This window comes from Cherax quadricarinatus, chromosome 43 (genome assembly GCF_038502225.1).
Source record: "Cherax quadricarinatus isolate ZL_2023a chromosome 43, ASM3850222v1, whole genome shotgun sequence".
Taxonomy (NCBI): domain Eukaryota; kingdom Metazoa; phylum Arthropoda; class Malacostraca; order Decapoda; family Parastacidae; genus Cherax; species Cherax quadricarinatus.
The window spans coordinates 25,553,284-25,566,930 of record NC_091334.1 but is presented as its reverse complement, the minus strand read 5'-3'; the positions used below and the strand labels follow the sequence as shown (position 1 = coordinate 25,566,930).

At 53.7% G+C, this 13,647-nt stretch overlaps 1 protein-coding gene across 1 annotated transcript in view; it reads left to right on the top strand.

The window, feature by feature from the left end:
• The first annotated feature begins 9,704 nt into the window (after nt 1-9,704).
• Sf3b1 (splicing factor 3b subunit 1) overlaps nt 9,705-13,647 on the top strand; it is a 19,747-nt gene continuing 15,804 nt past the window's right edge. The window contains exon 1 of the mRNA XM_070093758.1: nt 9,705-9,776. Within this exon, the coding sequence (XP_069949859.1) occupies nt 9,746-9,776 (31 nt within the window). The 5' untranslated portion in view covers nt 9,705-9,745. The remainder of the gene's footprint in view (nt 9,777-13,647) is intronic.

Here is a 13,647-nt window from a genome sequence, read left to right as displayed (position 1 = left end):
GGGTAGGGGTGGGCCTAGGAAGGGTTGGAGGAAGGTGGTAAAGGTTGAGGGAAGGTGGGGTAGGGGTCGGCCTAGGAAGGGTTGGAGGAAGGTGGTAAAGGTTGAGGGAAGGTGGGGTAGGGGTGGGCCTAGGAAGGGTTGGAGGAAGGTGGTAAAGGTTGAGGGAAGGCGGGGTAAGGGTCGGCCTAGGAAGGGTTGGAGGAAGGTGGTAAAGGTTGAGGGAAGGCAGGGTAGGGGTGGGCCTAGGAAGGGTTGGAGGAAGGTGGTAAAGGTTGAGGGAAGGCAGGGTAGGGGTCGGCCTAGGAAGAGTTGGAGGAAGGTGGTAAAGGTTGAGGGAAGGCAGGGTAGGGGTGGGCCTAGGAAGGGTTGGAGGAAGGTGGTAAAGGTTGAGGGAAGGTGGGGTAGGGGTCGGCCTAGGAAGGGTTGGAGGAAGGTGGTAAAGGTTGAGGGAAGGCAGGGTAGGGGTCGGCCTAGGAAGGGTTGGAGGAAGGTGGTAAAGGTTGAGGGAAGGCAGGGTAGGGGTGGGCCTAGGAAGGGTTGGAGGAAGGTGGTAAAGGTTGAGGGAAGGCAGGGTAGGGGTTGGCCTAGGAAGGGTTGGAGGAAGGTGGTAAAGGTTGAGGGAAGGCAGGGTAGGGGTGGGCCTAGGAAGGGTTGGAGGAAGGTGGTAAAGGTTGAGGGAAGGCAGGGTAGGGGTGGGCCTAGGAAGGGTTGGAGGAAGGTGGTAAAGGTTGAGGGAAGGTGGGGTAGGGGTGGGCCTAGGAAGGGTTGGAGGAAGGTGGTAAAGGTTGAGGGAAGGTTGGGTAGGGGTGGGCCTAGGAAGGGTTGGAGGAAGGTGGTAAAGGTTGAGGGAAGGCAGGGTAGGGGTGGGCCTAGGAAGGGTTGGAGGAAGGTGGTAAAGGTTGAGGGAAGGCAGGGTAGGGGTCGGCCTAGGAAGGGTTGGAGGAAGGTGGTAAAGGTTGAGGGAAGGCAGGGTAGGGGTGGGCCTAGGAAGGGTTGGAGGAAGGTGGTAAAGGTTGAGGGAAGGTGGGGTAGGGGTGGGCCTAGGAAGGGTTGGAGGAAGGTGGTAAAGGTTGAGGGAAGGCGGGGTAGGGGTGGGCCTAGGAAGGGTTGGAGGAAGGTGGTAAAGGTTGAGGGAAGGCTGGGTAGGGGTGGGCCTAGGAAGGGTTGGAGGAAGGTGGTAAAGGTTGAGGGAAGGCAGGGTAGGGGTCGGCCTAGGATGGGTGGGAGGACGGTGGTAAAGGTTGAGGGAAGGTGGGGTAGGGGTGGGCCTAGGAAGGGTTGGAGGAAGGTGGTAAAGGTTGAGGGAAGGTGGGGTAGGGGTGGGCCTAGGAAGGGTTGGAGGAAGGTGGTAAAGGTTGAGGGGAGGCGGGGTAGGGGTGGGCCTAGGAAGGGTTGGAGGAAGGTGGTAAATGTTGAGGGAAGGCAGGGTAGGGGTGGGCCTAGGAAGGGTTGGAGGAAGGTGGTAAAGGTTGAAGGAAGGCAGGGTAGGGGTCGGCCTAGGAAGGGTTGGAGGAAGGTGGTAAAGGTTGAGGGAAGGTGGGGTAGGGGTGGGCCTAGGAAGGGTTGGAGGAAGGTGGTAAAGGTTGAGGGAAGGTGGGGTAGGGGTGGGCCTAGGAAGGGTTGGAGGAAGGTGGTAAAGGTTGAGGGGAGGCGGGGTAGGGGTGGGCCTAGGAAGGGTTGGAGGAAGGTGGTAAAGGTTGAGGGAAGGCAGGGTAGGGGTGGGCCTAGGAAGGGTTGGAGGAAGGTGGTAAAGGTTGAGGGAAGGCAGGGTAGGGGTCGGCCTAGGAAGGGTTGGAGGAAGGTGGTAAAGGTTGAGGGAAGGTGGGGTAGGGGTGGGCCTAGGAAGGGTTGGAGGAAGGTGGTAAAGGTTGAGGGAAGGCAGGGTAGGGGTGGGCCTAGGAAGGGTTGGAGGAAGGTGGTAAAGGTTGAGGGAAGGCAGGGTAGGGGTCGGCCTAGGAAGGGTTGGAGGAAGGTGGTAAAGGTTGAGGGAAGGTGGGGTAGGGGTGGGCCTAGGAAGGGTTGGAGGAAGGTGGTAAAGGTTGAGGGGAGGCGGGGTAGGGGTGGGCCTAGGAAGGGTTGGAGGAAGGTGGTAAAGGTTGAGGGAAGGCGGGGTAGGGGTGGGCCTAGGAAGGGTTGGAGGAAGGTGGTAAAGGTTGAGGGAAGGCAGGGTAGGGGTCGGCCTAGGAAGGGTTGGAGGAAGGTGGTAAAGGTTGAGGGAAGGCAGGGTAAGGGTGGGCCTAGGAAGGGTTGGAGGAAGGTGGTAAAGGTTGAGGGAAGGTGGGGTAGGGGTGGGCCTAGGAAGGGTTGGAGGAAGGTGGTAAAGGTTGAGGGAAGGCAGGGTAAGGGTGGGCCTAGGAAGGGTTGGAGGAAGGTGGTAAAGGTTGAGGGAAGGTGGGGTAGGGGTCGGCCTAGGAAGGGTTGGAGGAAGGTGGTAAAGGTTGAGGGAAGGTGGGGTAGGGGTGGGCCTAGGAAGGGTTGGAGGAAGGTGGTAAAGGTTGAGGGAAGGCGGGGTAGGGGTGGGCCTAGGAAGGGTTGGAGGAAGGTGGTAAAGGTTGAGGGAAGGTGGGGTAGGGGTGGGCCTAGGAAGGGTTGGAGGAAGGTGGTAAAGGTTGAGGGAAGGTGGGGTAGGGGTGGGCCTAGGAAGGGTTGGAGGAAGGTGGTAAAGGTTGAGGGAAGGCGGGGTAGGGGTGGGCCTAGGAAGGGTTGGAGGAAGGTGGTAAAGGTTGAGGGAAGGTGGGGTAGGGGTGGGCCTAGGAAGGGTTGGAGGAAGGTGGTAAAGGTTGAGGGAAGGTGGGGTAGGGGTGGGCCTAGGAAGGGTTGGAGGAAGGTGGTAAAGGTTGAGGGAAGGTGGGGTAGGGGTGGGCCTAGGAAGGGTTGGAGGAAGGTGGTAAAGGTTGAGGGAAGTTGGGGTAGGGGTGGGCCTAGGAAGGGTTGGAGGAAGGTGGTAAAGGTTGAGGGAAGGTGGGGTAGGGGTGGGCCTAGGAAGGGTTGGAGGAAGGTGGTAAAGGTTGAGGGAAGGTGGGGTAGGGGTGGGCCTAGGAAGGGTTGGAGGAAGGTGGTAAAGGTTGAGGGAAGGTGGGGTAGGGGTGGGCCTAGGAAGGGTTGGAGGAAGGTGGTAAAGGTTGAGGGAAGGTGGGGTAGGGGTCGGCCTAGGAAGGGTTGGAGGAAGGTGGTAAAGGTTGAGGGAAGGTGGGGTAGGAGTGGGCCTAGGAAGGGTTGGAGGAAGGTGGTAAAGGTTGAGGGAAGGTGGGGTAGGGGTGGACCTAGGAAGGGTTGGAGGAAGGTGGTAAAGGTTGAGGGAAGGTGGGGTAGGGGTGGGCCTAGGAAGGGTTGGAGGAAGGTGGTAAAGGTTGAGGGAAGGTTGGGTAGGGGTGGGCCTAGGAAGGGTTGGAGGAAGGTGGTAAAGGTTGAGGGAAGGTGGGGTAGGGGTGGGCCTAGGAAGGGTTGGAGGAAGGTGGTAAAGGTTGAGGGAAGGTGGGGTAGGGGTGGGCCTAGGAAGGGTTGGAGGAAGGTGGTAAAGGTTGAGGGAAGGTGGGGTAGGGGTGGGCCTAGGAAGGGTTGGAGGAAGGTGGTAAAGGTTGAGGGAAGGTGGGGTAGGGGTGGGCCTAGGAAGGGTTGGAGGAAGGTGGTAAAGGTTGAGGGAAGGTGGGGTAGGGGTGGGCCTAGGAAGGGTTGGAGGAAGGTGGTAAAGGTTGAGGGAAGGTGGGGTAGGGGTGGGCCTAGGAAGGGTTGGAGGAAGGTGGTAAAGGTTGAGGGAAGGTGGGGTAGGGGTCGGCCTAGGAAGGGTTGGAGGAAGGTGGTAAAGGTTGAGGGAAGGTGGGGTAGGAGTGGGCCTAGGAAGGGTTGGAGGAAGGTGGTAAAGGTTGAGGGAAGGTGGGGTAGGGGTGGGCCTAGGAAGGGTTGGAGGAAGGTGGTAAAGGTTGAGGGAAGGTGGGGTAGGGGTGGGCCTAGGAAGGGTTGGAGGAAGGTGGTAAATGTTGAGGGAAGGTGGGGTAGGGGTGGGCCTAGGAAGGGTTGGAGGAAGGTGGTAAAGGTTGAGGGAAGGTGGGGTAGGGGTGGGCCTAGGAAGGGTTGGAGGAAGGTGGTAAAGGTTGAGGGAAGGTGGGGTAGGGGTCGGCCTAGGAAGGGTTGGAGGAAGGTGGTAAAGGTTGAGGGAAGGTGGGGTAGGGGTGGGCCTAGGAAGGGTTGGAGGAAGGTGGTAAAGGTTGAGGGAAGGTGGGGTAGGGGTGGGCCTAGGAAGGGTTGGAGGAAGGTGGTAAAGGTTGAGGGAAGGTGGGGTAGGGGTGGGCCTAGGAAGGGTTGGAGGAAGGTGGTAAAGGTTGAGGGAAGGTGGGGTAGGGGTCGGCCTAGGAAGGGTTGGAGGAAGGTGGTAAAGGTTGAGGGAAGGTGGGGTAGGGGTGGGCCTAGGAAGGGTTGGAGGAAGGTGGTAAAGGTTGAGGGAAGGTGGGGTAGGGGTGGGCCTAGGAAGGGTTGGAGGAAGGTGGTAAAGGTTGAGGGAAGGCGGGGTAGGGGTGGGCCTAGGAAGGGTTGGAGGAAGGTGGTAAAGGTTGAGGGAAGGTGGGGTAGGGGTGGGCCTAGGAATGGTTGGAGGAAGGTGGTAAAGGTTGAGGGAAGGCAGGGTAGGGGTGGGCCTAGGAAGGGTTGGAGGAAGGTGGTAAAGGTTGAGGGAAGGTGGGGTAGGGGTGGGCCTAGGAATGGTTGGAGGAAGGTGGTAAAGGTTGAGGGAAGGTGGGGTAGGGGTGGGCCTAGGAATGGTTGGAGGAAGGTGGTAAAGGTTGAGGGAAGGCAGGGTTGGGGTGGGCCTAGGAAGGGTTGGAGGAAGGTGGTAAAGGTTGAGGGAAGGTGGGGTAGGGGTGGGCCTAGGAATGGTTGGAGGAAGGTGGTAAAGGTTGAGGGAAGGTGGGGTAGGGCTGGGCCTAGGAAGGGTTGGAGGAAGGTGGTAAAGGTTGAGGGAAGGTGGGGTAGGGGTGGGCCTAGGAAGGGTTGGAGGAAGGTGGTAAAGGTTGAGGGAAGGTGGGGTAGGGGTGGGCCTAGGAAGGGTTGGAGGAAGGTGGTAAATGTTGAGGGAAGGTGGGGTAGCGGTGGGCCTAGGAAGGGTTGGAGGAAGGTGGTAAAGGTTGAGGGAAGGTGGGGTAGGGGTCGGCCTAGGAAGGGTTGGAGGAAGGTGGTAAAGGTTGAGGGAAGGTGGGGTAGGGGTGGGCCTAGGAAGGGTTGGAGGAAGGTGGTAAAGGTTGAGGGAAGGTGGGGTAGGGGTGGGCCTAGGAAGGGTTGGAGGAAGGTGGTAAAGGTTGAGGGAAGGTGGGGTAGGGGTGGGCCTAGGAAGGGTTGGAGGAAGGTGGTAAAGGTTGAGGGAAGGTGGGGTAGGGGTGGGCCTAAGAAGGGTTGGAGGAAGGTGGTAAAGGTTGAGGGAAGGTGGGGTAGGGGTGGGCCTAGGAAGGGTTGGAGGAAGGTGGTAAAGGTTGAGGGAAGGTGGGGTAGGGGTGGGCCTAGGAAGGGTTGGAGGAAGGTGGTAAAGGTTGAGGGAAGGTGGGGTAGGGGTGGGCCTAGGAAGGGTTGGAGGAAGGTGGTAAAGGTTGAGGGAAGGTGGGGTAGGGGTGGGCCTAGGAAGGGTTGGAGGAAGGTGGTAAAGGTTGAGGGAAGGTGGGGTAGGGGTGGGCCTAGGAAGGGTTGGAGGAAGGTGGTAAAGGTTGAGGGAAGGTGGGGTAGGGGTGGGCCTAGGAAGGGTTGGAGGAAGGTGGTAAAGGTTGAGGGAAGGTGGGGTAAGGGTCGGCCTAGGAAGGGTTGGAGGAAGGTGGTAAAGGTTGAGGGAAGGCGGGGTAGGGGTGGGCCTAGGAAGGGTTGGAGGAAGGTGGTAAAGGTTGAGGGAAGGCGGGGTAGGGGTGGGCCTAGGAAGGGTTGGAGGAAGGTGGTAAAGGTTGAGGGAAGGCAGGGTAGGGGTGGGCCTAGGAAGGGTTGGAGGAAGGTGGTAAAGGTTGAGGGAAGGTGGGGTAGGGGTGGGCCTAGGAAGGGTTGGAGGAAGGTGGTAAAGGTTGAGGGAAGGTGGGGTAGGGGTGGGCCTAGGAAGGGTTGGAGGAAGGTGGTAAAGGTTGAGGGAAGGTGGGGTAGGGGTTGGCCTAGGAAGGGTTGGAGGAAGGTGGTAAAGGTTGAGGGAAGGTGGGGTAGGGGTGGGCGTAGGAAGGGTTGGAGGAAGGTGGTAAAGGTTGAGGGAAGGTGGGGTAGGGGTGGGCCTAGGAAGGGTTGGAGGAAGGTGGTAAAGGTTGAGGGAAGGTGGGGTAGGGGTGGGCCTAGGAAGGGTTGGAGGAAGGTGGTAAAGGTTGAGGGAAGGTGGGGTAGGGGTGGGCCTAGGAAGGGTTGGAGGAAGGTGGTAAAGGTTGAGGGAAGGCGGGGTAAGGGTGGGCCTAGGAAGGGTTGGAGGAAGGTGGTAAAGGTTGAGGGAAGGCGGGGTAGGGGTGGGCCTAGGAAGGGTTGGAGGAAGGTGGTAAAGGTTGAGGGAAGGTGGGGTAGGGGTGGGCCTAGGAAGGGTTGGAGGAAGGTGGTAAAGGTTGAGGGAAGGCAGGGTAAGGGTGGGCCTAGGAAGTGTTGGAGGAAGGTGGTAAAGGTTGAGGGAAGGTGGGGTAGGGGTGGGCCTAGGAAGGGTTGGAGGAAGGTGGTAAAGGTTGAGGGAAGGTGGGGTAGGGGTGGGCCTAGGAAGGGTTGGAGGAAGGTGGTAAAGGTTGAGGGAAGGTGGGGTAGGGGTGGGCCTAGGAAGGGTTGGAGGAAGGTGGTAAAGGTTGAGGGAAGGTGGGGTAGGGGTGGGCCTAGGAAGGGTTGGAGGAAGGTGGTAAAGGTTGAGGGAAGGTGGGGTAGGGGTGGGCCTAGGAAGGGTTGGAGGAAGGTGGTAAAGGTTGAGGGAAGGCAGGGTAAGGGTGGGCCTAGGAAGGGTTGGAGGAAGGTGGTAAAGGTTGAGGGAAGGTGGGGTAGGGGTGGGCCTAGGAAGGGTTGGAGGAAGGTGGTAAAGGTTGAGGGAAGGTGGGGTAGGGGTGGGCCTAGGAAGGGTTGGAGGAAGGTGGTAAAGGTTGAGGGAAGGTGGGGTAGGGGTGGGCCTAGGAAGGGTTGGAGGAAGGTGGTAAAGGTTGAGGGAAGGTGGGGTAGGGGTGGGCCTAGGAAGGGTTGGAGGAAGGTGGTAAAGGTTGAGGGAAGGTGGGGTAGGGGTGGGCCTAGGAAGGGTTGGAGGAAGGTGGTAAAGGTTGAGGGAAGGTGGGGTAGGGGTGGGCCTAGGAAGGGTTGGAGGAAGGTGGTAAAGGTTGAGGGAAGGTGGGGTAGGGGTGGGCCTAGGAAGGGTTGGAGGAAGGTGGTAAAGGTTGAGGGAAGGTGGGGTAGGGGTGGGCCTAGGAAGGGTTGGAGGAAGGTGGTAAAGGTTGAGGGAAGGTGGGGTAGGGGTGGGCCTAGGAAGGGTTGGAGGAAGGTGGTAAAGGTTGAGGGAAGGTGGGGTAGGAGTGGGCCTAGGAAGGGTTGGAGGAAGGTGGTAAAGGTTGAGGGAAGGTGGGGTAGGGGTGGGCCTAGGAAGGGTTGGAGGAAGGTGGTAAAGGTTGAGGGAAGGTGGGGTAGGGGTGGGCCTAGGAAGGGTTGGAGGAAGGTGGTAAAGGTTGAGGGAAGGTGGGGTAGGGGTGGGCCTAGGAAGGGTTGGAGGAAGGTGGTAAAGGTTGAGGGAAGGTGGGGTAGGGGTGGGCCTAGGAAGGGTTGGAGGAAGGTGGGGTAGGGGTGGGCCTAGGAATGTTTGGAGGAAGGTGGTAAAGGTTGAGGGAAGGTGGGGTAGGGGTGGGCCTAGGAAGGGTTGGAGGAAGGTGGTAAAGGTTGAGGGAAGGTGGGGTAGGGGTGGGCCTAGGAAGGGTTGGAGGAAGGTGGTAAAGGTTGAGGGAAGGTGGGGTAGGGGTGGGCCTAGGAAGGGTTGGAGGAAGGTGGGGTAGGGGTGGGCCTAGGAATGGTTGGAGGAAGGTGGTAAAGGTTGAGGGAAGGTGGGGTAGGGGTGGGCCTAGGAAGGGTTGGAGGAAGGTGGTAAAGGTTGAGGGAAGGTGGGGTAGGGGTGGGCCTAGGAAGGGTTGGAGGAAGGTGGTAAAGGTTGAGGGAAGGTGGGGTAGGGGTGGGCCTAGGAAGGGTTGGAGGAAGGTGGTAAAGGTTGAGGGAAGGTGGGGTAGGGGTGGGCCTAGGAAGGGTTGGAGGAAGGTGGTAAAGGTTGAGGGAAGGTGGGGTAGGGGTGGGCCTAGGAAGGGTTGGAGGAAGGTGGTAAAGGTTGAGGGAAGGTGGGGTAGGAGTGGGCCTAGGAAGGGTTGGAGGAAGGTGGTAAAGGTTGAGGGAAGGTGGGGTAGGGGTGGGCCTAGGAAGGGTTGGAGGAAGGTGGTAAAGGTTGAGGGAAGGTGGGGTAGGGGTGGGCCTAGGAAGGGTTGGAGGAAGGTGGTAAAGGTTGAGGGAAGGTGGGGTAGGGGTGGGCCTAGGAAGGGTTGGAGGAAGGTGGTAAAGGTTGAGGGAAGGTGGGGTAGGGGTGGGCCTAGGAAGGGTTGGAGGAAGGTGGTAAAGGTTGAGGGAAGGTGGGGTAGGGGTGGGCCTAGGAAGGGTTGGAGGAAGGTGGTAAAGGTTGAGGGAAGGTGGGGTAGGAGTGGGCCTAGGAAGGGTTGGAGGAAGGTGGTAAAGGTTGAGGGAAGGTGGGGTAGGAGTGGGCCTAGGAAGGGTTGGAGGAAGGTGGTAAAGGTTGAGGGAAGGCAGGGTAGGGGTGGGCCTAGGAAGGGTTGGAGGAAGGTGGTAAAGGTTGAGGGAAGGTGGGGTAGGGGTGGGCCTAGGAAGGGTTGGAGGAAGGTGGTAAAGGTTGAGGGAAGGTGGGGTAGGAGTGGGCCTAGGAAGGGTTGGAGGAAGGTGGTAAAGGTTGAGGGAAGGTGGGGTAGGAGTGGGCCTAGGAAGGGTTGGAGGAAGGTGGTAAAGGTTGAGGGAAGGCAGGGTAGGGGTGGGCCTAGGAAGGGTTGGAGGAAGGTGGTAAAGGTTGAGGGAAGGTGGGGTAGGGGTGGGCCTAGGAAGGGTTGGAGGAAGGTGGTAAAGGTTGAGGGAAGGTGGGGTAGGAGTGGGCCTAGGAAGGGTTGGAGGAAGGTGGTAAAGGTTGAGGGAAGGTGGGGTAGGAGTGGGCCTAGGAAGGGTTGGAGGAAGGTGGTAAAGGTTGAGGGAAGGCAGGGTAGGGGTCGGCCTAGGAAGGGTTAAGATAAGATAAGATATCGTTGGGATTTTTAACCCCGGAGGGTTAGCCACCCAGGATAACCCAAGAAAGTCAGTGCGTCATCGAGGACTGTCTAACTTATTTCCATTGTGGTCCTTAATCTTGTCCCCCAGGATGCCACCCACACCAGTCCACTAACACCCAGGTACCTATTTGCTGCTAGGTGAACAGGACAACAGGTGTAAGGAAACGTGTCGGAATGTTTCCACCCGCCGGGAATCGAACCCGGGTCCATACATAGCAACATATGTGTAGACAACCTGGGATAACACAAAAAAGTCAGTGACTTATTTCCATTGGGGTCCTTTTGATAGAAGTGAATGGAGATAAATGGTTTTTAATACTTGACGTGCTGTTGGAGTGTGAGCAAAGTAACAACAACAAAGTAATAATAACAATAATAATAATAATAACTAATAATAATAATAATAATAATAATAATAATAATAATAATAAGCCTGGTACCCCTGGGTGGCGCGCATGCGCGCTCTCACAGTGTAAACAAAAATGGCGGCTGTGCGCAAGTTCACAACTGAGGGTCAGTTTTCACCTGTTTTTTGGCGTTGTTTTGGCGGTGTGAAGGAAGATAATTGGCGGAGAATTAAGTGGAGGATGGAGGGAAGAGTGGAGGAGGGAGGGAAGAGTGGAGGAGGAAGGAAAAGTGGAGGAGGGAGGGGAAAGTGGAGTAATGGAGGGAGAAGAGGTGGAGGGAGTGACTGATGACGTCGCTGCCAGGGAAGCTAATTACCCTCTCAGGAGGCCTATATAGGTGCACCTAGGCCTAGGTAAGCCTACATAGCTGCACCTAGGCCTAGGTAAGCCTACATAGGTGCACATAGGCCTAGGTAGGTGCATGTAGGCGTAGGTAGGTGCATGTAGGCCTAGGTAGGTGTTTACCAAAGGTTATGGGGGACTTTGACCCCTATTAGTGTTACGTACCCCTGGGGGGCTTGAGGGGTCTTGATCCAAGGTGCTGGAGGCAGTCTTCACCTCGGATCACAACTCCCATATGCTGCATAGCCCCTCAAGGTTTAGTGGTCCCTCAATAATTAAATAACTTCTAAGTTTAGTTATAATAATATATCAGTAATAATTATAATAAATTATGATTAATAATAATGGAGAATGTTTGATATACAATTATATAATAATCGTATCATAACAATAATAATAATAATAATCTTGTCATGACCTCTTTGTTCATATAATTATTTCTTAACTTTTTTTTTTTTTTTTTTTTTTATTATCACACCGGCCGATTCCCACCAAGGCAGGGTGGCCCGAAAAAGAAAAACTTTCACCATCATTCACTCCATCACTGTCTTGCCAGAAGGGTGCTTTACACTACAGTTTTTAAACTGCAACATTAACACCCCTCCTTCAGAGTGCAGGCACTGTACTTCCCATCTCCAGGACTCAAGTCCGGCCTGCCGGTTTCCCTGAATCCCTTCATAAATGTTACTTTGCTCACACTCCAACAGCACGTCAAGTATTAAAAACCATTTGTCTCCATTCACTCCTATCAAACACGCTCAAGCATGCCTGCTGGAAGTCTAAGCCCCTCGCACACCAAAACCTCCTTTACCCCCTCCCTCCAACCCTTCCTAGGCCGACCCCTACCCCGCCTTCCTTCCACTACAGACTGATACACTCTTGAAGTCATTCTGTTTCGCTCCATTCTCTCTACATGTCCGAACCACCTCAACAACCCTTCCTCAGCCCTCTGGACAACAGTTTTGGTAATCCCGCACCTCCTCCTAACTTCCAAACTACGAATTCTCTGCATTATATTCACACCACACATTGCCCTCAGACATGACATCTCCACTGCCTCCAGCCTTCTCCTCGCTGCAACATTCATCACCCACGCTTCACACCCATATAAGAGCGTTGGTAAAACTATACTCTCATACATTCCCCTCTTTGCCTCCAAGGACAAAGTTCTTTGTCTCCACAGACTCCTAAGTGCACCACTCACTCTTTTTCCCTCATCAATTCTATGATTCACCTCATCTTTCATAGACCCATCCGCTGACACGTCCACTCCCAAATATCTGAATACGTTCACCTCCTCCATACTCTCTCCCTCCAATCTGATATTCAATCTTTCATCACCTAATTATTAAAATAATAATGCATTAAAATATTTTATTAAAATGTTTCAATATAATTACAATCAAAATATTATTATTAATAATAATAATATTAAAATTGAAGTTGATAATGTGGATTTTGTCGCATATTTCAGCTTGATTAACGTTGGTTTAATGGAATGTTGAACCATAATGGAGTTAGCGGCGGCGCCGTTGCAGGCGGCGGCGCCTCCACTGGAGGTTATTACTGGAGTTTTAAAGTTTAACTGATCACTCGCTCATTGAGGTGAAGCTGCAAACCCACGTGGGCCATTGATGACCAGGAACGCTGCTTGAGCCTTCCTTCACTCAACTACGATAATAATAATAATAATAATGTCTTTGAAATGTAACGAAAACCAGCCGTTGCAAATTATTTCTTTCATGTGCTTCTCAGCACATTTTATGCTAGATATGTGATATATGTATGTATATAATGTTATTTAAGCTATGTATATAATGTGTATAGTGTCAAGGACCACTATACATATACTACTATGTATGATAATTTATGTAACTGTATTTATGTGTACAGTAGGGCCCTGCTAGGAATTTTTATTGACCTAAGAAAAGCTTTTGACACAGTAGACCACGACATCCTACTCCACAAACTTGATCATTACGGTATAAGAGGCCATGTGCTTGCTTATTTCAAATCTTACCTTACTAATAGGTATCAGTATGTCACCATTAAAGACACAGCATCAACAACACGGCCACTTGATACTGGAGTTCCGCAGGGAAGTGTCCTTGGTCCCCTGCTCTTCCTCATATACATCAATGATCTTCCAAACATATCCCAACACCTGAAACCCATTCTCTTTGCTGACGACACGACTAATGTCATCTCTCACCCTAATCTTGCCACCCTCAACACCATTGTTAACGAGGAGCTGATCAAAATATCGACTTGGATGACAGCCAATAAACTTACGCTTAACACTGACAAAACCTACTACATTATGTTTGGTAGCAGAGCAGGAGATGCGCAAATTAACATTAAGATCGACAACACTCTAATTGCCAGGCATAATGAGGGCAAATTCCTAGGCCTATACCTCGACAACAACCTGAACTTCAGCACCCATATCCAACACATAACCAAAAAAGTATCCAAAACAGTTGGGATCCTCTCCAAGATACGATACTACGTGCCGCAAACTGCCCTTCTCACGCTATACCATTCACTTATATATCCATACCTCACCTATGCTATCTGTGCTTGGGGATCAACTGCAGCAACACACCTAAAGCCAATAATAACCCAACAAAAAGCCGCAGTAAGAATAATCACTAAATCCCATCCCTGGCAACACACCCCCCCCCCACTCTTCATAGATCTAAACTTACTCCCTGTTCAGTACATCCACACTTACTACTGTGCAATCTACATCTACAGGACCTTAAATTCCAATATTAACCTTGACCTAAAATGCTTTCTTGATAGTTGCGACAGAACCCACAGGCACAACACCAGACACAAACATCTCTGTGACATTCCCCGTGTCCGACTAAACCTTTACAAAAATTCAATCTATGTCAAAGGCCCTAAAATCTGGAACACCCTACCTGAAAATTCTAAAACTGCAGACACATTCATCACCTTCAAAACTACCATCAGAAAACATCTTATCTCCCTGATACACCCTGTCAACTAACTACACGAATACCACCTGGTGGTTCACACTTACACTCACTCACCCATTTGACCATAAACAGAAATATCAATCTCAATCTCAAAATAATGAATCTTAACTAGTCATAAGTTGGCCTGTGATACTCCAATACTGAAACTATGTATTGTGCCAAAACAAAAGCATTCACATTGCTAAACTCACAAACTAGTATTTAGTCACTTAGCCATAATACCAACTACCTCATAATTTTGTAATATTTTAAACTTAAGATTTAATTTAAGTCTGCCTGAAATGCCTAGCCATGCTAGGTGTTCTAGTGGTACACTCTGTAATGCCTAGCCATGCTAGGTGTTCTAGTGGTACACTCTGTAATGCCTAGCCATGCTAGGTGTTCTAGTGGTACACTCTGTAATACCTAGCCATGCTAGGTGTTCTAGTGGTACACTCTGTAATACCTAGCCATGCTAGGTGTTCTAGTGGTACACTCTGTAATACCTAGCCATGCTAGGTGTTCTAGTGGTACACTCTGTAATACCTAGCCATGCTAGGTGTTCTAGTGGTACACTCTGTAATTATTATTTTATTTTACTACGGCAATCTCAAATTATGACCAAAACTTTCTATACGGCAAGTGGTCTTT